We start from the raw sequence: 27,434 nt of genomic DNA, 5'->3' as shown, positions 1-27,434 counted from the left end.
CTAGGGGCTGATAGTGGCATACCCACTGGCCACAAACATGGCTGCATCAGAGAGGGCAGCATTATTCTTCATGGATGTCCCTAGAAACATGGAAAAGACAAAGTCTCCACAGTAAAAGATTACAAAACAGCTCACCAACAGCACAGTAGTCTGGGTGGCTCGTCTCTCTGGTGATATTTTGGGGGTTTGGCTGAGGCTGTGAAGATGCTGGACCTATTGCCCATGTCGGTGCAGGAGAAGGACCATGTACCCACTGCAGCAGCTCATGAGCCCCAGCGCGAGGATGTCACGGAGAGCCATAAAGGTGAGAATCAAGCCCTGGAGGGGTGTGTTTATAGGCACCAAATAACAGTTGGTATCCATGTTGGTTGTATTGGAAGAGGCGAACATTTGGAACAGAAGGTTGGTGCTTATCAGTGAGTTGGGAATCCACAAGACGGCTAAGACCGGGCAGATGGCTTTTGGGATCTGAACCTTGAGCTGGAACAGATAGGAGCTGCTAGGACTGATGGTGATGGCCTGGACCACGCTCAGGAAGGAGGTGGGGCAGATGGAGAGGGCCCTGGTGATGTGGTAGACATAGATGCAGAGCTTACACTCAGCATCATTCTGGACAAACTGCAGCCCCAACATCCCTGAGGCCATGACGATCCACCTTGTAAGAAGCATCACGTTGTGAATCAGGGCCAGGTGGATGACCGTGAGGTCTGTGGGCTTCAGTTTGGAACCCAGAAGGAACGAAGTGAGGTAGAGTGTGATGAGGAGAGAGTTCCCCAGGATACCAACTCCTGTCTGGGAAAGGAAACTGACTCCCTGAGCCACATCAACATCCATCACTTTGGAAATAAATTTCTACAGGACCACTGGAGAAATCAGGATGGACCAGAAACATGATAATTAGATCCTGGAGATGAAAAAAAAACTTGCAAAGGATCCAAAATGAAGTATGTCATCAGATTGGTAGGGAATGGTCAAGTTTCCACAATCCATTTTGATAAACCCCAGGTTTCAATAGCCTTTTGAACTTCTCAGCATATTATGCCCACTGCTTACCTGACACCTACAGACTGAATGGTCATTTGAAAGAATTCCAACACATGTGTAGGACACAATGACCCTTAATAAGCAGCTGCAGCCAATGGCCAGAGGTACCTTGAGCCAAAACTCCACAATGAACCACCCCATCTCTGGGAACCAACATCTTGGAGAGAATCTACGCTCCAATCTCACCTCCGGCCTGCCCAGGCCCCTATTCCTGTTGGGGAGTAGTCATTCATTCATTCATTCATTCATTCAATAGTATTTATTGAGTGCTTACTATGTGCAGAGCACTGTACTAAGCGCTGGAATGTACAAATCGGCAGCAGATAGGGACAGTCCCTGCCCTTTGATGGGCTTACAGTCTAATAGGGGGAGACAGGCAGACAAAAACAATGGCAATAAATAGAGTCAAGGGGAAGAACATCTCATAAAAACAATGGCAAATAAAAATATAATCAGGGTGATGTTCATCTCATTAAACAAAATGAATAGGGTGATGAAGATATATACAGTTGAGCGGACGAGTACAGTGCTGAGGGCGTGGGACGGAGTGGGGGAGGAGGAGAGGGAAAGGGGGGAGAAGAGGGTTTAGCTGTGGAGAGGTGAAAGGGGGGTTAGAGGGAGCAGAAGGAAAAAGGGGGGAGCTCAGTCTAGGTAGGCCTCTTGGAGGAGGTGAGCTTTAAGAAGGGATTTGAACAGGGGAAGAGAATTAGATTGTCGGAGTTGAGGAGGGAGGACATTCCAGGACCGCAGGAGGACGTGGCCCAGCAGGGGTCTATGGTGGGATAGACGAGGCCGAGGGACGGTGAGGAGGTGGGGGACAGAGGCGCGGAGCATGTGGGGTGGGCAGTAGAAAGAGAGAAGCGAGGAGAGGTAGGAAGGGGCAAGGTGATGGAGAGCCTTGAAGCCGAGAGTGAGGAGTTTTTGTTTTGAGCGGAGGTAGATAGGCAACCACTGGAGGTTTTTAAGAAGGGAAGTGACATGCCCAGAACGTTTCTGCAGGAAGATGAGCCAGGCAGCAGAGTGAAGAATAGACTGGAGCGGGGAGAGAGAGGAGGAAGGGAGATCAGAGAGAAGGCTGACACAGTAGTCTAGCCGGGATATAGCAAGAGCCTGTAGCAGTAAGGTAGCCGTTTGGGTAGAAAGGAAAAGGCGGATCTTGGCGATATTATAAAGGTGAGACCGGCAGATGTTGGTAACGGATCGGATGTGTGGGGTGAACGAGAGAGACGAGTCAAAGATGACACCGAGGTTGTGGGCCTGATAGATGGGAAGGATGGTCATACCATCCATGGTGATAGGGAAGTCTGGGAGAGGACCAGGCTTGGGAGGGAAGATGAGGAGCTCAGTTTGGGTCATGTTGAGTTTTAGGTGGTGGGCAAACATCCAGGTGGAGACGTCCTGGAGGCAGGAGAAGATGCGAGCCTGAAGGGAGGGGGAGAGGACAGGGGCAGAGATGTAGATCTGCGTGTCATGTACGTAGAGATGGTAGTGGAAGCCGTGAGAGCCAATGAGTTCACCAAGGGAGTGAGTGTAAATGGAGAAGAGAAGAGGGCCAAGAACTGACCCTTGAGGAACTCCAACAGTTAAAGGATGGGAGGGGGAGGAGGCGCCTGTGAAGGAGACCGAGAATGACCGGCCAGAGAGGTAAGAGGAGAACCAGGAGAGGACGGAGTCCATGAAGCCAAGGTGAGATAAGGTGTGGAGTAGAAGGGGATGGTCGACAGTATCAAAGGCAGCTGAGACGTCAAGGAGGATTAGAATGGAGTAGGAGCCATTGTATTTGGCAAGAAGGAGGTCATGGGTGACCTTAGAGAGAGCAGTCTCGGTAGAGTGGAGGGGACGGAAGCCAGAGTGGAGGGGGTTGAGGAGAGAATGGGAGTTAAGGAATTCTGAACAGCGAGTGTAGATGACTCCTTCTAGGATTTTGGAAAGGAAAGGGTAGTAGGGAGATAGGGCGATAACTGGAAGGGGAAGTGGAGTCGAGAGAGGGTTTTTTTAGGATGGGGGAGACATGGGCATGTTTTCAGGCAGATGGGAAGGAGCCATTGGAGATTGAGTGGTTAAAGATAGAAGTTAAGAAAAGAAGGGGGGCAGGGGCGATGGTTTTAATAAGGTGAGAGGGAATGGGGTCCGAGGTGCAGGTGGGGGGGGGGTGGCACTTGCGAGGAGGGAGGAGATCTCCTCTGAAGATACTGCAGGGAAAGATGGGAAAGTAGGGGAGAGGGTTGTGGGGAGGAGGGGAGAGGAGGTGCAGTGACTTTGGGGAGCTCAGACCTGATTGTGTTGATTTTTGTGATGAAGTAGGTGGCCAGATCATTGGGGGTGAGAGATGGGGCATGGGGAGGAACAGGGGGCATAAGGAGAGAGTTAAAGGTCCGGAACAATTGGTGGTGGTGACGGGCATGGGTGTCGATGAGGGAGGAGAAGAAGTTTTGCCTAGCGGAGGAGAGGGCAGAGTTAAGGCAGGAAAGAATAAATTTCAAATGTATGAGGTCAGCTTGGTACTTGGACTTTCCCCAGCAGCGCTCAGCAGCTCGAGCATAGGAGCGTAGGAGGCGGACAGAGGAGGTGATCCAGGGCTGTAGGTTAGTGGAGCGAGAGCGGTGGAGGGAAAGGGGGGCGAAGGGTTGAGATTAGGAGAGAGGGTGGAGTTGAGAGCAGAGACCTGATCATCGAGAGTGGGAAGTGAGGACGGGGGGCAAAGTGGGGAGAGATGCTTTTGGAAAGACGGATGAGATCAAGATTGTTGTACGGTGGGCACAGCTTGACTCATCCATGCTCACTGGAGGCTGCCCTGCTTCTATAGCTATATTGTTCATGAATTTACCTCCCAGCATTTAGCACAGTATTTTGCACATAATAAGCATTCAATGAATAATGTTGTTGAGACTGAAATGTTGACAATGAAAGGGTTCTTGTGTATAGTATAGCATACTGCAGCGTGGCTCAGTGGAAAGAGCCTGGGCTTCAGAGTCAGAGGTCATGGGATCGAATCCAGGCTCTGCCTCTTGTCAGCTGTGTGACTGTGGGCAAGTCACTTAACTTCTCTGTGCCTCAGTTACCTCATCTGTAAAATGGGGATTAACTGTGAACCTCACGTGGGACCACCTTATTACCCTGTATCTATCCCAGTGCTTAGAACAGTGCTCTGCACATAGTAAGTGCCTAACAAATACCAACATTATTATTATTATTATACTGCTTCTGCCAACATGATCACCAAATCACTGTGGATGGGAACCCACCCTATCATTCAATCATATTTATTGAGTGCTTACTGTGTCCTGGAAGGACTGGAGAAGAGACAAGAGAGACCAGATGAGAGACAAGGGTGAAGTAAACTAGGAAGAGAGATTGAGGAGACACAATTAGCCAAATCCAGGTAAGGCCGCTACCTTGATGGAGTAACCTGAGGACAGGGAGAAATGAAGGGGATAAAGTGACGAACTGTGTCCCGGGACAGGCAGCCTGCTGGACTACTCCAGCAGGCAATAAAGTCCAGCTTGCTGGAACCACAGACTCCCCTTCCTGTTCTGCAGGAGGGTCAAATCATGGCTCTATGAGTACGATCTTGAAAAGTAAGACCCAGGTCCTGAATCGATCACCTGGTGAGGATGAGCAAGACCCCAGGCTGACCACCAGCCCTGCAGGCCTAGGTCTTCAGAAGTGAGTTTATTGTTAAATATATTCGAAATTGGGTTGAGCCCTTCAAGGACCCAAGGCACCCCTGGAGGTCAGACAAGATGTCAATCTAGGACCTAAAGGGACTCCTAAAGGAGGGCCAACAGTGGTCACTGCGTGCCCTGTCAGGGGCACTTACTTTGTAGAAGACGTTTGCTCTCCAGGTAATAAGGTCAGCAAGAAAAAAAAGGGGCCATTCTATTCCAAGCAGCACTGGAAGAGATGTGTCCTCCTGGAGAAAAAGGAGGCCATGTGCATCAACCAGGTTCTTCCCCATATTTCTGGCCATTCATTCTCAGTCTCTTTCACAGGCTTTTCCTCGACTTGCCACCCCCTACTGTGGGTTTCCCTCAAGGTTCACTTCTGGGTCACCTTCTATTCTCCAACTACACCCATCCCCTTGGAGAACTCATTTGCTCCCATGGCTACAACTATCAACTCTATTCAGATGAGAATCAAATCTACATCTCCGGCCACCATCTCTCTCCCTCTCCACAGTCTCGCATCTCCATCTGCCTTCAAGACATCTCTGCTTTGATGTCCTGCCGTGACCTCACACTCAACATGCCCAAAACAGACCTCCTCATCTTTCCACCCAAACCATGTCCTCCTTCTGACTTTCCCATCACCATAGACAGCACCACCACCATTCCTGTCTCACAAGCCCATATCCTGGGCCTTATCCTTGACTCCTCCCTCTCATTTATCCCACATATTCAATCCAGAACAATCTGCTGTCAGTTCCACCTTCACGAGACCACTAAAATCTGCCCTTTCCTCTCCATCCAAACTGCTACCATGTTAATAAAACTGTTTATCCTATCCTGCCTTGATTACTGCATCAGTCACTTTGCTGACATCCCAGACTCTTGTCTCCTCTCCCCTCTTCAGTCCAAACTTCACTCTACTGACCAGATCATTTTTCTACGAAAACGTTCAGGACGTTTCCCCACTCCTATACCCCAAGCAGAAAATCTTCACCATTGGCTTCGAAGCACTCAGTCATCTTGCCCCCTCCTACTGCACCTTGCTACCCTCCTAGTACAACACAGCCCACACACTTCCCTTCTCTAATGCTAACTTTCTCACTGAACCTCAGTCTCATCTATCTTGCCACAGGCCACGTCCTTCCTGTGGCCTGGAACCCCCTCCATCCTAAAATCCAACAGACAATTACTCTCCCCTCCTTCAATGCCTTGTTGAAGGCACATCTCCTCCAAGAGGCCTTTCCTGGCTAAGTTCTCCTTTCCTCTTCTTCCTCTCCCTTCTGCATGCCCTGAATTGCTCCCTTCATTCATCCTCCCTCCAAGCCCCTCAACACTCAAGTACATATACGTAGTTTATTTCTTTATATTGATGTCTGTCTCTGGCTCTTGACTCTAAGCTTACTGTGGTCAGGGAATCTTTCTGGCATAGTGTTCTATTGTTCTCTCCCAAGTGCTTAGTATAGTGTTCTGCACACAGTACATGACTGACATCACAGCCTTCATGGAATAGGATAGAGCCTCCAATCAGACATTCATGAGTCAGTTGACCACAGTCGTGGAGCTGAGGTCACCACAGTTACAGGAAAAGACAAAGGAGAGAACAGACAACTGAAAGGCATAGCAAAGACATTCTGAGGCCTCTACGAGACCATAGCTTAAGTGGGGGGATGAACTCCTGGAGTCTGTCCCGTGGCATTCTCAGAAAAATAGGGGACATGTACCCAGAGCCGCTGAGGGCACAGAACGATCCCACACCTGTGAACGGTATGGTGATTTCCCCAACCTAGGGAGGGACCATGAGGATAGAAGCAGTGTGTCCAAGTGGAAGAAGCACAGGCTTGGGAGTCTGAGGACCTGGGTTCTAATCCAAGCACCACCACTTGTTGACTGTGTGACCCTTGGAAAGTGACTTCAATTTTCTGTTCCTCAGTTAGGTCATGTTTAAAATGGAGTTTGAGACCTTGAGGCCCACGTGGGACTTGGACTGTGTCCCACCTGATTACCTTGTATCTATTCCAGAACTTAGTGCAGTGTTGGGCCCACATTAAGCACTTAAATAACATTATCAAATTAACCTTGGCCAAAACTAAGCTGCCAGGGAGTTTCTGTGTGGACACGTAGACACGGAGCCTTGATTTCCCAGCTGTCCACAGACCTCTGGACCCTGGGCCAGTATTCACGCTCTCACACTAGACTTTTGCATTCTCCTCTCCCCAGTGCTTAATACAGTTCCCTGCACTAAATAAGCACTCAATAAATACCACTGATGGATGGATCGATTGGTTTTACCATTCATTCGAGGAGGCAACCTGAGGAGTGGCACAAGCAGGAAATAAGAGACCTTAAGAAATTTGTGTGAGGTACAGGGCAGCCTCTCTCATGATTAGAGAAGCAGTGTGGCTTAGGGGAAAGAGCATGGGCTTGGAAGTCGAGGATGTGGGTTCTGATATCGGCTCTGCCGCTTGTCTGCTGTTTGACCTTGAGCAAGTCACTTAACTTCTGTGCCTCAGTTATCTCATCTGTAAAATGAGCAATAAGACTGTCACCCCCAAGTGGGATAACCTCATTATCTTGGCTCTACTGCAGGGTTAGAACAATGCTTGGCACATAGTAAGAGCTTAACAAATGCCATTGTTATTATTATCACACCTGGAGAATTTCCAGTACTCTACCAGTATCTTCTATGTGAGGGCAAGTCAAGCAGAGGCAAACCCTTTCTATTCCTAGCTTGGGCAGTGGCTAGTGAGTGGAAGGCAGTGTGTTACAAGTCAAAATTCACCTGTGCTGTGCAGCAGCTGCATGAAAGAGATTCGAGGGCAGAAACTCTAGTGTACTGCAGGAAAGTAGGCTATAGTAAACCAGTTCCATATTTTTACCAAGAAACCTTTATGGAAACACCTACCAGAATGGCTGATGGAGAGTGGAGCTTTCTGGGAGAGGTGTGTCTATGGAGTCGCTATGTGTCCAGAAGACTTGACTGCATGCGACAAGACATTATATGCAGATCACTGTGCTTGGAAGAGTACTGAGAGTTTACAATAAAAGCCTAAGCATTAACAAGTCTCTTAAGAGTTAATTTTCCATTGATTTATTTGCGAGAAGGGTGCAGCATAACATGGTGGGGTGCTTAATTGTCAAGCAGTCCAAAAAAAAAAAAAGAATGGCAAAGAAAAATTATGGATTTCTGTTTTAATGCAAATTGTGTTTTCTTCTGAAGGGACTCTGGAAAGTTTTAGTACTTGGATTCTTAGGATTTAGGCATTTACAAGAAGGGTCATTTTGTGATAGGAAGTATGATCAGAAGAGAATTGTTTCAGATTTTACCAATTGTGTCTAAGTAGCTGAATCTACTGGGCATTCGTCTGCCTGGCAGTCGTTTGGTTAGGTTAGAAACTTCCTAGGATTTTACAGGACTTCACTGATGCAATGGGACACTCTGCCTCTGATCACTGGAGATGCCTTAAGCCTGAGATGGGATATGAAAGCATCAAGTTAAGGAAGGGGTGTGCTCTGGAAGATCACCTGGTCCAGGAAAAACAGGCAGGAACATCATCTGAAGAAAGATGAGGACTTCCCAACCACAAGGACATTAATCATTATTATTTGAACCCAAACTCATATCAACCATTGGATGCCATTTTCTATCTCGTAATACTAATGATAATGAATAATTATGGTATTTGTTAAGCACTCACTATCTGCCAAGCACTATTTTATGCACTCAAGTAGATACAAGCTCATCAGGTTGTCCCTAGTAGGGCTCACAGTTTTAATACCTATTTTACAGATGAGGTAACCAAAGCCTAAAGGAGTTAAGTAGCTTGCCCAAGGTCCCACAGCAGGCTAGGTGGCCGATCCAGGATTGGAACCTATGTCCTCTGACTCCCAAGCCTGGGATCTTTCCACTAAAGCACACTTCACTGAATTAACGAGTAGAGAGAGAACTGATTTCAGACAGGTTTCTGTCTCATCATTTCCTCAATCACGAGATCCCAGGACATACCAGGAAAACAAACCATACAGACTTCCATTTCATATAAGAAACACGATTTAAAGAGCATTTTGTGAAGCTTAAAGATGGTCCAACTAGTAAGTAAAATCATAAGCATCAATCTAGACAAAATAAAGTTCAGTAGCAAAGGAGGACGGCACCAATACAAGATCAAAGAACCAAAAGAGAGTTTGGTCACAAAGTAAATTCTGTCTTTGAATTAGTCATTTAGTTACTGGTACAGTTTGGGAGTGAATATAAGTATGTTTTCCACAAATTATTAAAAGGATAAAAAAAACTCATGTCCAAGACTGAGTCTGACTACCACATGGCAATATTAATTTCTGAAATCAGTCTTTAAGCAGTCGAAATGTCACCAGTAGTCAGGACCAGCCTTTCAGCATAACTGGAAATGAAACCTGAGGGCTAGAAGATGATGAACAGAGGTGGGATGATGGGTTTGTGGTAAGACCAGATTGCCAATAATTTGTTAAAGTTAAATTAACCTAATTTGAGTTCAGTGAAAAGTAGAGAGGAGGTCTTTTTTAGGGAGATGGCATCATGACCCTGGCAAGTTATAATATGCAGGAGCAGATATATGGAAGGAATCAGAATCATTTAAAGCTGATACTGAGGATTCCACAGAAGATGTAGGCAACGAGGACTTGGAAGGAACTGGCTTCAAGGAAAATTAGTGAATAATGTGGGTATTCGTTAAGCGCTTACTATGTGCAGAGCACTAGATCCCTCGCCTGCTGGACCCCAGAGGGGAGAAGGAAAGAGGGAGAATTGGATTAAGATAAAACAGCAGCCTGAATGTTTATTTGAATCTATTCAAAGCCTAAATGTAAGTGTTAAGAACATAAAGAATTAAATCATTCTTATGGAGATTTGGGAATAGTTTAGTCCAGTGAAATGTTGAGGGACTAGATTGTTTCTGGTGGGAGGTAAAATGAGACTGTAATTGTCTTGCCAGAGTCCTAGGGTGATATTTGTGTGTGTGTGTGTGTGTGTGTGTGTGTGTGTTGGTTCATTTGTGTGGGGGGGGGGGGCGGTGTTGGTTAATCCATGTCTGTGTTAGAGTGTTTGGGGGACAGAGTTTGCCTTTAAATCCGGGTTCGGGAGAGAGAGAGAAAGGCAGGAGTAACTTCTTCATTTCAGGAAAAGACCTAGTCTAGTGGCCCTAAAACATATCCTGTTCCCCTGCCCAGCCTCTGGCCAGCCCCAGCAGAGGTGGCCCTGCAGCTCTGGGACTAGCAGAGGGACGGGGAGAAGTGAGAGAGTGTTTATCTCAACCGTAAATAGGATAGACTTGCTGAAAATCCGGGGGGGCATGGGTGTCCTGGAACAAGGGCTGTCTCTCTGCTGAGAGGTCCCAAAATCTGGGAGGGAGAAGCCTGTACTGGACATACAGCTGTGAGGCAGGAAAATGATGGAGAAAGTGACTGAGGATACAGTCAGAAGCAGGCAGCTCTCTCAGTACAGCCAGTCCATCTGTCAGAGGGTAGAGGGATCAAAGAAGGATGGGACATCTGTCTTGGTCTGCAGAGAGTGCCAGGGTAGTGTCATTGTCAGGGTTTGGGGGAACGGCCAATTCTAACAGTCATGATTTTGTTGACCAGCCCTTTCCTGGTCCACGTCTACATGACCCCTTTGGCTCACAAAAGAAGATGATCTCCTGTCCTTTCCCAACTGTAGAGTCAGGAAGAAGGAGAAACTCACCGTGCTGCCATTTGATTCCAGAACCATGTTTCTCTCGGCCCAGTGTGGTGACCAGGTGGATGTTTATAGGGAAGGGTTTCATGTGCTCATCTTCCTCCAGGCCAGTGATTTTCTTTTCACTTGCAGGATCCTGACACTGTCAGGAATGAGCAGGAGATGGAGAGTTCCCAGTGTCCAGAAACCACCTTTGTCAGTGCATCATAGCAATCAGTCTGATTCAGCTGGGCCACAACTCTTCTGGCTTTCTGAAGCAAATCATAGTAATAATGAATATTATAATTATAACAGTATTATCTGTGACATCTCTTATGCTCTTTCTAAGTCCCGGGCACTGCATTGAGTGCTGTGGTGAATACAAGTTCAGAAATAGCCCATAAGTCACGTGGGGCTCACATTCTAAGTAAGAGGGAAGGCAGCTACTGAATCCTCATTTTACAGATGTGGAAATTGAGGCATATAGAAGTTTAGTGACTTGTCCAAAGTCACACAGCAGGAAAATGGCCAGGGCAGGATTAGAACCCGAGTCCTCTGACTCCCAGACCTGTTTCTCTTTCCACTAGGAAATTCCCCTTTACATATATTAAGCATTCAGTGAGTACTACTGATGGGTTGATTAACTGAGTGTGGAACTTGCAATCACTTAGCACTGGAGATCTGAGACACTGATTCTCGATTTCCTCACCTCATAGATATGCATGTGTTTTATACTGACATTATTAATGCACTCACTGATTTTCACTTACCTATAAATATCTCAAAGGGATAGGGATATGTGAACATGTATGTAAACATACATGTAACAGTATATCCCTATTGAAGAGAGATACATGGATAGGTGTGTGGGGGGTGTACAGGGATTTAAAATGAGAGATCATATATTTCCATTTGTTGGAGTGATAATGAGGTAGAACAGCATGTAGTAGTACATTTCCAGTCAAACTGAAGATCCACAAAAGGTTAGCCGAGTCCAAACTTCCCTATGGTCATGGCATGAGGTCCTTCCATAAGTGACTCACCCGACGCCTTTGCAGTTCTGTTAGTACTGTCTGTCTGTTAATGTCTGAACCATACTCAACATCAACATCGGGAAGCAGTGTGGCCTAGTGGAAAGATCCCAGGCCTGGGAATAGAGGTCCTGGGTTCTAATCATAACTCTTCCTCATGTCTGCTGAGTGACCATGGGCAAGGCACTCAACTCCTCTGTACCTCAGCTTCCTCAGTTGTAAAATAGTGGTTAGTGCCGTAAACTCCATGGATTACATAGACTCTGTCCAGCTGGATGATTTTATATCTACCCTTCTGCTTAGTATAGTGCCTGGCACAGAGACAGCACTTGACAAACACAATTTTTCTGAATCAATAAGTGGTCACAAATACCAAAGCCATCTAACCATAATATCTTTATTCATTCACTCATTCATTCAATTATATTTATTGAGCACTTCTGTGGGCAGAACACTGTACTAAGTGCTTGGAATGTAGAATTCTGCAATGGATAGAGATAATCCCTGCCCAACAAGGGGCTCACAGTCTAAAAGTGGGAGACAGACAGCAAAACAAAACAAGTAGTCAGGCATCATACCATAATAATCATAATAAGGTTGGCATTTGTTAAGCACTTACTATGTGCAGAGCACTGTTCTAAGCGCTGGGGTAGCTACAGGGTAATCAGATTGTCCCAGGTGAGGCTCAAAGTCTTAATCCCCATTTTACAGATGAGGTAACTGAGGCACAGAGAAGTTAAGTGACTTGCCCACAGTCACACACCTGACAAGTGGCAGGGCCACTCTGAATCCTTGACCTCTGAATCCCAAGCCTGTGCTCCTTCCACTGAGCCACGCTGCTGATATATACACATCATTCATAAAATAAATCGAATAATAAATAATTTATACAAATATGCACAAGTGCTGTGGGGAGGGGAAGGGGGTAGAGCAGAGGGATGGGAGGAGGGGCAGATGGAAAGGGAGGGCTCAGTTTGGGAAAGCCTCCTGGAGGAGGTGAGCTCTCAGTAGGGCTTTGAAGAGGGGAAGAGAGTGAACTTGGCAGATGTGAGAAGGGAGGGCATTTCAGGTCAGTGGTAGGATGTGGGTTGGGTGTCAATGGCAGGACAGGTGAGAACGAGGCACCTTGAGGAGGTTAGCGGTGGCAGGTGAGTGGAGTGTTTGGGGTGGGCTGTAGCAGGAGAGAGGGAGGTGAGGTAGGAGCAGGCAAGGGGACGGAGAGCTTTGAAACCAAGAGTGAGGAGTTTTGACTTCATGTGAAATTTGATAGGCAACCACTGTACATTTTTGAAGAAGGGAGTGACATACCTAGAGCATTTCTGCAGAAAGATAATCTGGGCAGCAGAGTGAAATATAGACTGAAGTGGGAAGAGAAAGGAGGTTAGGAGATCAGAAAGGTTTGCTGATGTAGCAATCCAAGCAGGGCATGATGAGAGAGTGTACCAACAAGGTAGCGGTTTGAATGGAGAAGAATGGGCAGATCTTGGTGATGTTGTGAAGGTGAGACTGGAAGGTCTTGGTGATGGATTGGTTGTGTGGTGTGAATGAGAGAGCTGAGTCAAGGATAACACCAAGGCTACAGACTCATGAGACAGGAAGGATGGTAGTGTTGTCCACAGGGATGGGAATGTCAGGGAGAGGACAGGGTTTGGGAGGGAAGATAAGGAGCTCAGTCTTCGAAATGCTGAGTTCATTCCAGCACTCCAAGATCACTAGGCTGGCTCTCCCCACATTCATCCTGAAATGGGTCTGGGAGGACCTAATTTTCTCTCCTCTGCATAACAGAGTCAGCTGAGATTCCATCTCTCCTGTATTTTCTTCATTTAACTTGTCTTACCCAGCAAAGGCAAGGCGTGACTGTCCTGAGCGCTTGGAAGAGTCCAGTACAATAAGGTTGGTAGACACATTCCCTGCACGTAAGGAGCTCCCCGATTAGACTTTAAGCCCGTCAAAGGGCAGGGACTGTCTCTATCTGTTGCTGACTTGTTCATTCCAAGCGCTTAGTACAGTGCTCTGCACATAGTAAGTGCACAATAAATACTATTGAATGAAAGAATGAATGAATGAATGAATGAGCTGACAATCTAGAGCCTATTTTTTGGTGTCTACTGCCTGTCCATCTGCCCCTCCCTGTCCCAGTCACATGTCTTTACCTTGTTCATTTCCTCTCTCAGTAGGTTAAACACCATGAAAGTAATGAGAGGAGAAAAAAAATAAAAGAATTACTCAGGATACACTGGCAGACACCTACACCTGTAAATTCTTGGTTGCAATGCTATTCCCATTTGATTTAATGGGGAAAAGGATTATACAATCGCGGTGAGCTTCCTTTTCTCTCTATCCCTTGGACTGTGATCTCCATGTGGGACAGGGACTGTGTCAGATGTGATTATCTTGCATTTATCTAAGTATTTAACATAGTACTTGGTGATGCTAAGTCCAACACCCCCAGTCAGATTCTGTCTGGCCCCCTTTTGTCAGCCCCTTGTACTTGTCTTCCTTGGTCTTGAGTTCCAGTGTGATGAGGTTAGCACTGAGCCCCTTCCACCACATAGACCATGTCCAGTCGCCATGCTGCCCAGCATCAGCCTTCCCTCAACTCCTCCTGGTGACATGGGATCCTCATGTGAAATTGATGCTGCTATGAAACACCCGCAAGTTGCTGCAAATCCTTCTCTTCAATCCCCCTCTTTTCTCTACCTCCTCCATAGGAAGCACTTAACAAATGCTGCAGGTTTTTAAATTTTTATTATTATCTTTCGTGTCCGGTTGTTTTACAGTAATCCAGACTGTATTCAAAATAAGTGAAACTGTCAATAGTTTGAATTTACTGAGAGCTTCCTATGTGAATAACACTGTATTAAACCCTTTGGAGAGTACGATTCAACAGGGTTGGTAGACATATTCTCTTCCCACATTGAGCTACAGTCTACAGGAGAAGACTGACAGTCACTAATATCATAAATAAATTGCAGATATGTACATAAGTGCTGGGTTCTGAGGGAGGGGTGAAAAAAGGAATAAATCTAAATTCGGGGGTTATGCAGAAGGAAGTGGAAGAAGAAGAAAGAGGGATTAGACAGGGAAGGCCTCTTGGAGGAGATGGGCCTTCAATAAAGCTTTGAAGCTTGAGAGAGTAACTGTCAGTCAGATAGAAAAGGGAGGGCTTTCCAGACCAGTGGCAGGACCCAAGTGAGAGATTGGCAGAGAGATAGATGGGATAGATGGTGTAGTTGACACCACTTGGATTTACATTTCAAAGAGGTCTGGCAGATAACATTGTTTTCTGAGGTGATTTGATGATCCTATTCCCCAGAAAATTAGTTAGGAACTTAATGACCCTTCTGTCACAGGTGAGCAACACAAAGGGGCTGATAGTGGCATATCCACTAGGCACAAACATGGCTGCATTCAGGAGGGCAGCATTATTTTTCATGGATGACCCTAGAAACAGGGATAAGACAAGGTCTCCACAGTAAAAGACTACAAAGCAGCTCACCAGCAGCACAATGGTCTGGGTGGCTCGTTTCTCTGGCAATGTTTTGGGGACTTGGCTGGGACTGTGAAGATGCTGGACCTGCTGCCCATGTCGGTGCAGGAGAAGGACCATGTACCCACTGCAGCAGCTCATGAGCCCCAGGGAGAGGATGTCGCGGAGAGCCATGAAGGTGAGAATCAGCCCCTGGAGGAGTGTGTTTATAGGTACCAAATAACAGTTGGCATCCATGTTGGTTGTATTGGAAGAGGCAAACATTTGAAACAGAAGGTTGGTGCTTATCAGCGAGTTGGGAATCCACAAGATGGCTAAGACCGGGAGGATGTCATTTGGGATCTGAACCTTGAGCTGGAACAGATAGGAGTTGCTAGGACTGATGGTGATGGCCTGGACCACACTCAGGAGGGCAGTGGTGCAGATGGAGAGGGCCCGGGTGATGCGGTAGACATAGGTGAAGAGCTTACACTCAGCATCATTCTGGACAAGATGCAGCCCCAACATCCCTGATGCCATGACGATCCACCTTGTAAGAAGCATCACGGTGTGGACCGTGGCCAGGTGGACGATGGTCAGGTCTGTGGGCATCAGTTTGGAACCCAGGAGGAACGAAGTGAGGTAGTAGGTGATGAGGAGAGAGTTCCCCAGGATACCTACTCCTGTCTTGGAGAGGAAACTGACTCCCAGGGCCACATCAACGCTTCCCGATGCAAATTTCTGCAGTTCCACTGGAGAAATAAGGATGGACCAGAAACATGAGAATTAATTCCTGGAGATGAAAAGAAAACTTGCAAAGGATCCAAAATGAATTGAGTATGTCAGTCAGATTTGTAGGGAATGGTCAAGTTTCCACAATCCATTTGGATCAACCCCAGATTTCAAAAGCGTTCTGAACTTCTCAGCATATTATGCCCACTTCTTACCTGACATCTACAGACTGAATGGTCAATTCAAAGAATTCCAGCACATGACTAGGACACAGTGACCCTTAAAAAGTACTTAGCACAGTGCTCTGCACAGTGTAAGTGCTCAATCAACCCCATTAATCGATTGACTGATTAACACAAGCGATGTTGTCTTTCTCCAAAAGGACAGTAGTTTTCCATGGGCCTAAACTTTATCACATCCCCTCAACCTTTTACAGTTAGAGAAAGGACTGAGCAATCTTGAGGGGAAAAGTGATTGGTGAATGCTTTTCCACGCTGGGGTCCTGAGGTTAGGATTCCTGAGGAGTGAGGCTCCCTCCCATCCCTGGGTTTTTTTCAGAAAGCTTGAAACCCACAGAAAAATAGGGTCCTGGGGAAGGGAAATGTATGAAAGGAAAGGGCAAGTGATTTTTTATAGAAGAATCATTTCACATTAAATCATTTGGTTGTTAAAGATTCTGTCGATTCAAGGGTTAAAAATCCAGTAGCATTCTAACCTTTCCGTGTAGCTGGGGTAGAGGGTCGGTAAGCCGCTGGGTGTTGGAGGGACAAATTTGCCTAGGACACCAAAGGAGAAGGTTAAAGAGACAGGAGTGTGACTGACAGGACTCTGAATGATCCCACTGCACTTCAGGGACTTATATGACATTGAAATGCTGTCCTGTTCCTGGAAGGGAAACAGCGGAGGGCCTTAGGATGCAGCTGACATAACTGGAGGTCTGAACCCCCCTAAAGTGATTCTATGGCCATTTTCATCCAGGTAAAGAGCTGAGGAGATCCCAGTGTTCACACAAAGATAAAAGTGCGATTCACTGGTCTAGTTTCGAGACACAATGTACTGAATAAGTTTAAGATGGACCACGGGTCAGTTAATATGATCAAATTTAAGGAATTTGTCACGAAATGTGACTTCCTTCTTCTTCCTTAGTGATCGGGATGCCCTCAGTCGAATGGCTTAGCCTCAAATGTGGTCAAAAAAATCAACTGACAGTCCATTTGGAAATGAAAAGATTCATTTGAAGAGCAGTGCTATATGGCAGTTACAGCCATGGGCCAGGAGTATTTTGAGCCAAAACCCCACAGTGATCAACCTGATCTTTGGGGCCCACCATCTGGAGAGAATCTACTCCCATCTCTCAATCATGGCTCTCATAGGCCCCTGTTCCAGGAGGGGAGTAGTCATATGGTGGCAACAGCTTGACTCATTCATGATCACTGGATGCTGTCCTGCTCCTATATCTATATTGTTCCTGAACATTCCCCCCAGCATCCAGCACAGTGTTTTGCACATTCATTCATTCATTCATTCAATAGTATTTACTGAGCGCTTACTATGTGCAGAGCATTGTACTAAGCACTTGGAATGTACAAATCGGCAACAGATAATAAGCATTCAATGAATAGCGCTGTTGAAAGTGAAATATTTTTGGTGAAAGGGTTCTTGTGTATATTATAGCATACTGCCTCTGCCTATGTGAAGACCAAATCACTGTGGAGAGGAACCCACCCTGTCATTCAGTCATTCAGTCGTATTTATTGAGGGCTTACTGTGTCCTGGAAGGACTGGAGAAGAGACAAGAGAAACCAGATGGTAGACAAGGGAGAATTAACCTAGACTGAGGAGACACAACTAGCCAACTCCAGATAAGGCTGCTACCCTGATGGAGGCACCTGAGGACGGGGAGAAGTGATAGGATATAGTGCCGAACTGTGTCCCAGAACAGGCAGCCTGCGGGGCTACTCCATTTGGCAATAAAGTCCTGCTTGCTGGAGCCATGGACTCCTCTTCCTGTTCTGCAGGAGGGTCCATTGGAGATGTCTGCTCAAATCTTGGCTTGTGACCACGATCCTGAAAGGTACCACCTAGGTCCTGAAGTGCTCACCTGGTGAGGATGGGCAAGACCCCAGGCTGACCACCAGCCCACAGACCTTGGTCTTCGGTGGGATGTTTAATGTCCAATATATTCGGAATTGGGGTGGGCCCTTCAAAGACCCAAGACACACTAGAGGGTCAGGCAAGATGTCAATCTAAGACCTATAGGGACTCCCAAAGGGGGGCCAACAGTGGTCATTGGGTGCCCCATGGGGGGCATTTACTCACAGAGTAGAAGTTTGCTCTCCAGGTAATAAGGTCAGCAAGGAGAAAAAGGAGGCATTCTATTTTAAACACTACTAGAAGAGATAAGAGTCCTCTTGATTCTATTTATTGCTATTGTTTTTGTCTGTCTGTCTCCCCTGATTAGACTGTGAGCCCATCATTGGGCAGGGACTGTCTCTATCTGTTGCCGATTTGTACATTCCGAGCGCTTAGTACAGTGCTCTGCACCTAGTAAGCGCTCAATAAATACTATTGAATGAATGACAAGGAGGCCATGTGCATAAACCTAGTTCTCCCCAATCTTTCTGACTGTTCCTTCTCAGTCTCTTTCACGGGGTTCTCCTCTACTTCACAACCCCTAACTGTGGGTTTCCCCCTAGGTTCAGTTCTGGGTCCCCTTCTATTCTCCAACTACTCATCCCCTTGGAGAACTCATTTACTCCCATGGCATTAACTACTAACTCTATGGAGATGATATTCAAATCTACATCTCTGGCCACCATCTCTCTCCCTCTTTGCAGTCTCACATCTCCACCTGCCTTCAGGACATCTCTACTTGGATGTCCTCCCATGACCTCACATTTACCATGCCCAAAACAGACCTCCTCATCTTCTCACCTAAACCCTGTCCTCCTCCTGACTTTCCCATCACCATAGACAACACCACCACCATTCCTGTCTCACAAGCCCTTAACCTTGTCCTTATCCTTGACTTCTCCCTCTCATTTAACCCACATAATAATAATAATGGCATTTGTTAAGCGCTTACTATGTGCAAAGCACTTTTCTAAGCGCTGGGGAGGGGGGGATACAAGGTGATCAGGTTGTCCCACGTGGGGCTCACAGTCTTCACCCCCATTTTACAGATGAGGTCACTGAGGCACAGAGAAGTTAAGTGACTTGCCCAAAGTCACACAGCTGACAAGCGGCAGAGCTGGGATTAGAACCCATGACCTCTGACTCCCAAGCCCGGGCTCTTTCCACTGAGCCATGCTACATATTCAATCCACCACGATGTTCTGTCAGTTCCACCTTCAATCTGCCCATTCCCTCTCCACCCAAACTGCTACCATGTTACTACAACCACTTGTCCTATCCTGCCTTGATTACTGCATCAGTCTCTTGGCTAACCTCCTGGCCTCATGTCTCACTCCTACCCACTCCATACTTCACTCTGCTGACCAGATCATTTTTCTACAAAAAAGGCTCAGGACTTTTTCCCACTCCTCCACATCAAACAGAAACTCCTCACCATTGGCTTTGAAGCACTCAATCATCTTGCCCGCCTCTTACTGCACCTCGTTACTTTCCTACTCCAACCCAGCCCACACACTTCCCTCCTCTTGTGCTAACTTTCTCACTGTAACTCAGTCTCATCTATCTCGCCACAGACCTCTCCCTCACATCCTTCCTCTGGTCTGTAACCCCCTCCATTCTCCACTCTAACAGACAATTACTCTCCCACCGTCAAATGCCTCCAATGCCTCAAATGCCTTCAGACACATCTCCTCCAAGAGATCTTCCCTAAGTGCCCCTTTCTTCTTCTTCTTCTCCTTTCTACAAGCCCTGACTTTCTCCCTTCATTCATCCCCCCTCCCTGCCCCTCAGCACTCAAGTACGTATATGTAATTCATTTATTTATATCGATGTGTGTCTCTGCCTCTTGACTCTAAGCTCACTGTGGGCAGGGAATGTGGCTGGTATATTGTTCTATTGTTCTCTTCCAAGTGCGTAGTGTAGTGTTCTGCACACAGTATATGCTCAATAAATATGACTGACTGACATCATAGCCTTAATGGAAGAGGATAGAGCCTCCAGGAGGTTAAGGAGACCAATCAGGCATTCATGAGTCAGTTGACCATGGCTGTGGAGCTGATGTCACCACAGTTATAGGAAAAGGCAAAGGAGAGAAGGGGCAATTGAAAGGCATAGCGAAGAAGTTCTGAGGCCTCTAAGAGACCTTAGTTCAACCTGGGGAATTAACTCCCTGATTCTGTCCCTTGGTGTCCTCAGAAAAATAGGGGACATGGTACCTAGAGCCACTGAGGGCACAGAACAATCCCACATCTGTGAACAGAATGGTGATTACCCCAACCTAGGGAGGGAAACTAAGGAGAGAAGCAGTGTGTCCTAGGGTAAGAAGTGCAGGTTTGGGAGTCTGAGGACCTGGGTTTTAATCCCAGCTTTACCACTTGTTGGCTGTGTGACCCTTGGAAAGTCACTTCAATTTTCTATGCCTCAGTTACTTCATGTTTAAAGTGGAGTTTGAGGCCCACGTGGGACATGGACTATGTTCAACCTCATTATCCTGTATCAATTCAAGAACCTAGTGTCTGGCACACAGTAAACTCTTAAGTGACATTATCAAATTAACCTCTGCCATAACTAAACAGCCAGGGATTTTCTGTGTGGACATGTGGACATGGACCCTTGATTTACCAGCAGTCCACAGACCTCTGGACCCTGGGCAGGTATACACTCTCTCACACTAGACTTTTGCATTTTCCTCTCCCAAGTAGTTAGTACAGTTCCCTGCACTAAATAAATACTCAATAAATTCCAGTGATGATCGATTGGTTTTACCATTCATTCAACAAGACAACCTGAGGGGTGGCACAAGTGGGAAATGAAAGAGAACCCATGGAATGTGTGTGAGGTGCAGGGCAGTCTACTCTGTAAGATAAAGTTACTTTAAAAAGACATTAATTGGTGTGTTTGCTAGAAGTAAGGACACATCTTGAGAGGGAGTGGAATAATGGGAGGAAATTTGGGAAGATTGATTCATTTAGAAATCCATTGACTTATGGAATTAAAGAGGACATTTTCACTGGGGAGTACTGACAGGTGTGATAAGTGCAGTGGAGAAAAAAGTGAAGTTGAACAAGAGTTCAGACATTATTTACATGAAGAATGCACCTTGTCTTTTAGACCTCATAATCAATTAAATCATTCTGTCAATGATATTTATCAATGTATATTATACGCAACCCCTCTCAGGATTGGAGAAGCAGCAAGGCTAGTGGAAAGAACATGGGCTTGGTAGTCAGAGGTCGTGGGTTCTGATCCCTGCTTTGCCACTTGTCTGCTTTGTGACCTTGGGCAAGTCACTTAACTTCTCTCTGCCTCAGTTATCTGTAAAATGAGGATTAAGACTGTGAGCAGCAAGTGGGACAACCTGATTATCTTATCTTGGATCTACCCCAGCGGTTAGAACAATGTTTGGCACATAGAGCTTAGCAAATGCCATCATTATTGTTATCACACCTGGAGAATTTCCACTACTCTACCAGTATATGCTATGTGAGGGAGAGTCAAGCAGAGGCAAACCCATACTATTCCTAGCTTGGGCAAGCTTGAGCTTGCTACTGAGTGAAAGGCAATCAGTTACAAGTCAAAACTCACCCGTTCTGGGCAGCAGCTGCATGAGAGAGATTTGAGGGCAGAAAGTCTAGTGTACTGCGGGTAAGAAGGCTATGGTAAGCCACTTCCATATTTTGACCAAGAAACCTCTATGGATACACCTACCAGAATTGCAGATGGAGAATGGAGTGTTCTGGGACAGGTGCATCTGTGCAGTCGCTATGGATCCAGATGACTGGATGGCATAATGCAAGACATTATATGCAGATCATTGTGCTCGGAACTGCTTGGAAGAGTACAGTGAGCTTAGAATAAAATCCTGAACAGTAACACGTCTATTAAGAGGGAGACTGATGGCAGAGTAAAACAGAATAAAACAAAAACAATACAACATTATCACGATAAAGAGAATCAAGGGGATGTACACATCATAAACAAACTAAATAAGGTAATAAAAATATATACAATTGAGCACAGCGCTGAGGGGAGGGGAGGGGGAAGGGGGAGGAGCAGAGGGAAAGGAGGCTTAACTGAGGGGAGGTGAAGGGGGAAGGGGAAGGAGCAGAGGGTGGAGGGGCTGTAGAGGGAGCAGAGGAAAAAGAGGGTAGCTCAGTTTGGGAAGGCCTCTTGGAAGAGGTGAGCCCTCAGTAGGACCCTCTTCTCCTCCAGGTCCAATACCCCTTTGGCTCACGAAAATAGATGATCTCCTCTCATTTCCAACCATAGAGTCAGGAAGTAGGAGAAACTCACCGTGCTGCCATTTGATTCCTGAACTGAGCTTCTCTCGGCCCTGTGTGGTGACCAGCTGGGTGTTTAAAGGAAAGGGTTTGATATGCTCATCTCCCTCCAGGCCAGTGATTTTCTTTTCACTAGCAGGATCCTGACACTGTCAGGAATGAGCAGGAGATGGGGAGTCCCCAGTGTCCGGAAACCACCTGTGTCGGTGCATTATAGCAATCAGTCAGATTCAGCTGGGTCACAACTCTTCTGGCCTTCTGAACCAAATCGTAATAATAATGAACATCATAATTATAACAGTAATATAAGTAGGGTTAAATATCATGTCATCTGTTATGCTCTTTCTAAGTCCCAGGCACTACATTAAGTGCTGGGATAGATACAAGATCAGACACAGCCCATAAGGCGGGTGGGGCTCGGGTTCTAAGTAGGAGGGAAGACGCTTATTGAATCCTCAGTTTACAGGTGTGGAAATTGAGGCTTATAGAAGTTAAGTGACTTGTCCAAGGTCATACAGCAGGAAAATGTCATGGTCAGGATTAGAACCCGGGTCATCTGACTCCAAGGCCTGGTCTCTTTCCACTAGGCAACACTGCTTTACATAAAGTAAGCATTCAGTAAGTACCACTGATGGGTTGATTAACTGAGTGTGCAACTTGCAATCAGTTAGCACAGTAGATCTGAGACACTGATTCTCAATTTCCTCACCACACAGCTATACGTGTGTATTATACTGACATTATTAATGCACTCACTGATTTACACTTACTTATAAATATCTCAAAGGGATAGAGATATGTGAACATGTATATGAACATATATGTAACAATATATCCCTATTGAAGAGAGATACATGTATGGGTTGGTGGGGTGTTTAAGGAGATTTTTAAAAAGAGAGAATATATTCCCATTTCTTCCAGAGATAATGAGGTGGAACAGCATGAAGTAATACACGTCCATCCAAACTGATGATCCACAGAAGGGTAGCTGAGTCCAAACGTCCTTATGGTCATGGAGCATCATCCTTCCATAAGTGATTCACCCGGATTCACCCGACTTCTTGAGCCCTTCTGTTAGTATAATGTCTGAGCCATACTCAACGTCAACATCGGGAAGTGGAATGGCCTAGTGGAATGATCCCGGTCCTGGGAATAGTGGTCCTGGGTTCTAATCATGCTCTTCCTTGTGTCTGCTGAGTGACCTTGGGCAAGTCATTTAACTTCTCTGTACCTCAGCTTCCTCAGCTGTAGAATAGAGACTAGAGCTGTAAACCCCATGGGCTACATGGACTCTGTCCACCTGGTTGATTTTATATCTACCCTACTGCTTAGTGCAGTGCCTGGCACATAGAAAACACCTAACAAATGCCATTTTTTTTGAGTCAATAAGAGATCACAAATACCAAAGCCATCTAACCATAATATCTTCATTCGCTCATTCATATTTATAAATCGTATTTATTCAGTACATACTGTGTTCAGAGCACTATATTAAGTGCTTGGAATGTAAAATTTGGCAACAGAAAGAGACAATCTCTGCCCAAGAAGGGGCTCACAATCTAAAAGGGTGAGACAGACAGCAAAACAAAACAAGTAGTCTGGCATCAATACCATCAATATAGATCAGTAAATCATAGCTATATACACATCATTAATAAAATAGAGTAATAAAATAGAGTAATAAATAATATTTAGAAATATACGCAAATGCTGTGGGGAGGGGAATGGGGTAGAGTAGAGGGAGGGAGTAGGGGAATGGATAGGGGAGGAGGGGCAGGTGGAAAGGGAGGGTTCAGTCTGAAAAGACCTTTTGGAGAAGGTGAACTCTCAGTAGGCCTTTGAAGAGGGAAAAAGAGTCAATTTGGCAGGTGTGCGGAGGGAGGGCGTTCCAGGTCGGGGAAGGACGTGGGCCAGGGGTCGACGGTGGGAAGGGTGAAAATGAGGCCCAGTGATGGGGTTACTGCTGGCAGAGAAGCGGAGTGTAGGGGGTGAGCTGCAGGAGAGAAGGGAGGTGCAGTAGGACAGGACAAGGGGATGGAGAGCTTTGAAGCCAAGAGTGAGGAGTTTTTGCTTCACGTGAAGTTTGATAGGCAACCACTGGAGATTTTGAAGAGGAGAGTGACATGCCCAGAGCATTTCTGTGGAAAGATAATGCAGTCAGCGGAGTGAAGTATAGACTGAAATGGGGAGAGACAGGAGGTTGGGAGATTGGAAAGGATGCTGATGTAGCAATCCAGTCGGGGTATGATGAGAGATTGTACCAACAAGGTAAAGGTTTGGATGGAGAGGAAAGGCAGATCATGGCGATGTTGTGAAGGTGAGACCGGCAGGTTTTGGTGACGGTTTGGTTGTATGGGGTGAATGAGAGAGTGGAGTCAAGGATGACACCAATGTTGCAAGCTCTTGATACAGGAAGGATTGACATGCTGTCCACAGTGACGGGAAAAGCAGGGAGAGAACAGGGTTTGGGAGGGAAGATAGGGAGCTCACTCTTAGGCACGCTGAGTTCATTCCAGCACTCCAAGATCACTAGGCTGGCTCTCCCCACAATCATCATAAATTGGGTTTAGAAGGATATAATTTTCTCTCCTCTGCATAGCAAAGTCAGCTGAGATTCCATCTCACCTGTATTTTCTTCATTTAACTTGTCTTGCCTAGCAAAGACATGGCATGGCATGTCTTGAGAGCTTGGTAAAATCCAGTAAAATAAGGTTAGTAGACACATTCCCTGCCCATAAGGAGCTCACAGTCTAGAGGGTATTTTTTGGTGTCTACTGCCTGTCCACCTGCCTGTCCCCATCTGGTTCACATGTCTTTACCTTGTTCATTCCCTCTCTCACTAAGTAAAACACCATGAAGGTAGTGAGGGAAGTAGAAAAATACAAGAATTACTCAGGACACACCGGCAAACACCTATTCCTGTTAGGTTCTTGGTTGAAATGCTATTCCCATTTGATTTATTGGGGAAAAGGACTATAAAATGGGGGTGAGCTTCCTGTTCTTTCTATGCCTTAGACTGCAATCACTATGTGGGACAGGGACTCTGTCAGATGTGAGTATCTTGCATTTATCTCAGTACTAAACAGAGTGCTTGGGGATACTAAGTGCTACACCCCCAGTCAGGTTCTGTCTGGCCCCGTAATGCCTGCCCCTTCTACATGTCTTCCTTGGTCTTGAGTTCCACTAAGATGAGGTTAGCACTGAACCACTTCCACCACCTAGGCCATGCCAAGTCACCATGCTGCCCAGCATTCTTCTTCCCCCACATCCTCCTGGTGACGTGGGGCCTCCATGTGGAACTGATGTTGCTATGAGACACCCACAAGTTGCTGCAATTGCTTCTCTTCATTCCCCCTCTTCTCTCCTCCTCCTCCATAGTAAGCACTCAACAAATGCCACACTTTTTAAATTTTTATTATCATCTTTGGTGTCCAGTTGTTTTGCATTAATCAAGACTGAATTCAAAATCAGTGAAACAATCATTTGAAGTTATTGAGAGCTTCCTATTTGCAGAGCACTGTACTAAACTCTTTGGACAGTATGATACAACTGAGTTGGTAGACACATTCCCTGCCCACGATGAATTTAGAGTCTACTGGAGGATCCTGACAGTGACTAATATAAATAAATACATTACAGATATGTACATAAGTGCTGTGTTCTGAAGGAGGGGTCAGAAAAGGAATAAATCTAAATTCCAGGGTGATGCAGAAGGCAGTGGGAGAAGAAGAAAGGAAGACTTAGACAGGGAAGGCCTCTTGGAGGAGACGGGCCTTCAATAAAGCTTTGAAGGTGGAGAGAGTAACTGTCTGTCGGATAGAAAAAGCAGGGCTTTCCAGGCTAGGGGCAGGACACGAGCGAGAGATTGGCAGAAAGATAGATGAGATCTAGGTAGAGTGCGTAGGTTGCCATTAGGGAAGCCAAGTGTGCAGGCCGGAACATAGTGAGACAGCAGTGAGGGAAGGTAGGAGAGGGCAAGGTCACTGAATGCTTTAAAGTCAAGGGTAAGGAGTTTCTGTTTGATGCAGAGGTTGATGGACAACCACTCGATGTTCTTGAGGAGGGGGAACTGGACAGGGGCTGAACGTTGTTGTAGATAAGGGAAAGGAAGATAATTTGCAGTATGCAACTGTTATGATTTTGTGAGGGAACCTTCCTTCTCTTAAGCAATGATAATGATAGTTGTTAAGTTGTTGTTCTTAATAGTTGTTAAGCACTTACAATGTGCCACATGCAACCTAATCAGATAATGAATAAATGTCATATTTGTCAAGGCTTTACTATGTGCCTAGCACTGTCATAGGCACTGGGGTAGATACAAGATCATTAGTTCAGGCATAATGTCGGTCTCACATAGGGCTCACAGTTCAAGAGAGAGTGAGAAACGTCAATCTCCATTTAACCCATGAGGAAACAGAGGTACGTATCCCCTTTCCTGATGTTTTTGCATCTCATTTAAGGTTAAAGAAAGAGTCCAGTAATGACAGAGTCAGGGTGTCCTGTCATCATGTGAGGCCCGCGGCGTGGCCTAGAGGATAGAGGATGGGCCTGGGAGTCAGAGGAACCTGAGCTCTCCATTCCCTCTCCATCCCCTTGTTCCCACTGCGGGACAGGTGAGAACGAGGCTCATTGAGGAGGTTAGCAGCACCAGAGTGGAATGTGTGGGCTGGGATGGAGAAGGAGAGAAGGGAGGTGAGGTAGGAGGGGACAAGGGGATGGAGAGCTTTGAAGCCAAGAGTGCGGAGCTTTTGCTTCACAGGAAAGTTGATAGGCAACCACTGGAGATTTCTGAGGAGGGGGGTGACATGCCCAAAACGTTTCCGTAGAAAGATAATCCGGGTGGCAGAGAGAAGTACAGACTGAAGAGGGCAAAGAAAAGGGGATCGGAAATCAGAAAGGATGCTGATGCAGTAATGTAGTCGGGATAGGATGAGCGATTGTACTGACGTGGTAGTAGTTTGGAGGGAGATGAAAGGGTGGATCTTGTAGATTTTATGAAGGTGAGATGGGAAGATTTTGGTAACTGATTGGGTATGTGGGGTGAATGAGAGAGCAGAGTTAAGAATGACACTGAGGTTGCGGGCTTGTGAAATGGGAAGGATGGTAGTGCCATCCACAGTGATGAGAAAATCAGGGGGAGGCCAGGGTTTGGGAAGGAAGATAAGTAGCCCAGTCTTGGAAATGTTATGTGGTGGGAGGACATCCAGGTGGAGATGTCCTGAAGGCTGGAGGAGATGCAAGCCTGGAGGGAGGGATAGAGAACTCTTCTAAGGGGTGGGGCAGATACAAATTGATTAAGACAGACACAGTCCCTATGCCACAAGGGACTCAAAGTCTAAGTAGGAGGGAGAAAAGATATGGAATCCCCATTTTACAGTTCAGGGAATGGAG

At 46.2% G+C, this 27,434-nt stretch overlaps 1 protein-coding gene and 1 pseudogene across 1 annotated transcript; both read right to left on the bottom strand.

The window, feature by feature from the left end:
• On the bottom strand, positions 1-834 carry ORNANAV1R-PS4059 (vomeronasal 1 receptor ornAnaV1R-ps4059 pseudogene; annotated as a pseudogene).
• On the bottom strand, positions 14,686-15,852 carry LOC114813882 (putative vomeronasal receptor-like protein 4). The gene is made up of 2 exons (XM_029071387.1): positions 15,846-15,852; positions 14,686-15,650 (listed from the first exon to the last, which is right to left on the bottom strand). Exons 1-2 carry the CDS (start codon positions 15,850-15,852, stop codon positions 14,686-14,688), a joined length of 972 nt encoding a protein of 323 aa, XP_028927220.1.
• Between the last annotated feature and the right edge of the window lie 11,582 nt (positions 15,853-27,434).

The sequence above is a fragment of the Ornithorhynchus anatinus genome, chromosome 8 (assembly GCF_004115215.2).
Source record: "Ornithorhynchus anatinus isolate Pmale09 chromosome 8, mOrnAna1.pri.v4, whole genome shotgun sequence".
NCBI classification, from domain to species: Eukaryota; Metazoa; Chordata; class Mammalia; order Monotremata; family Ornithorhynchidae; genus Ornithorhynchus; species Ornithorhynchus anatinus.
This window is presented reverse-complemented; position numbering and strand designations above follow the sequence as displayed.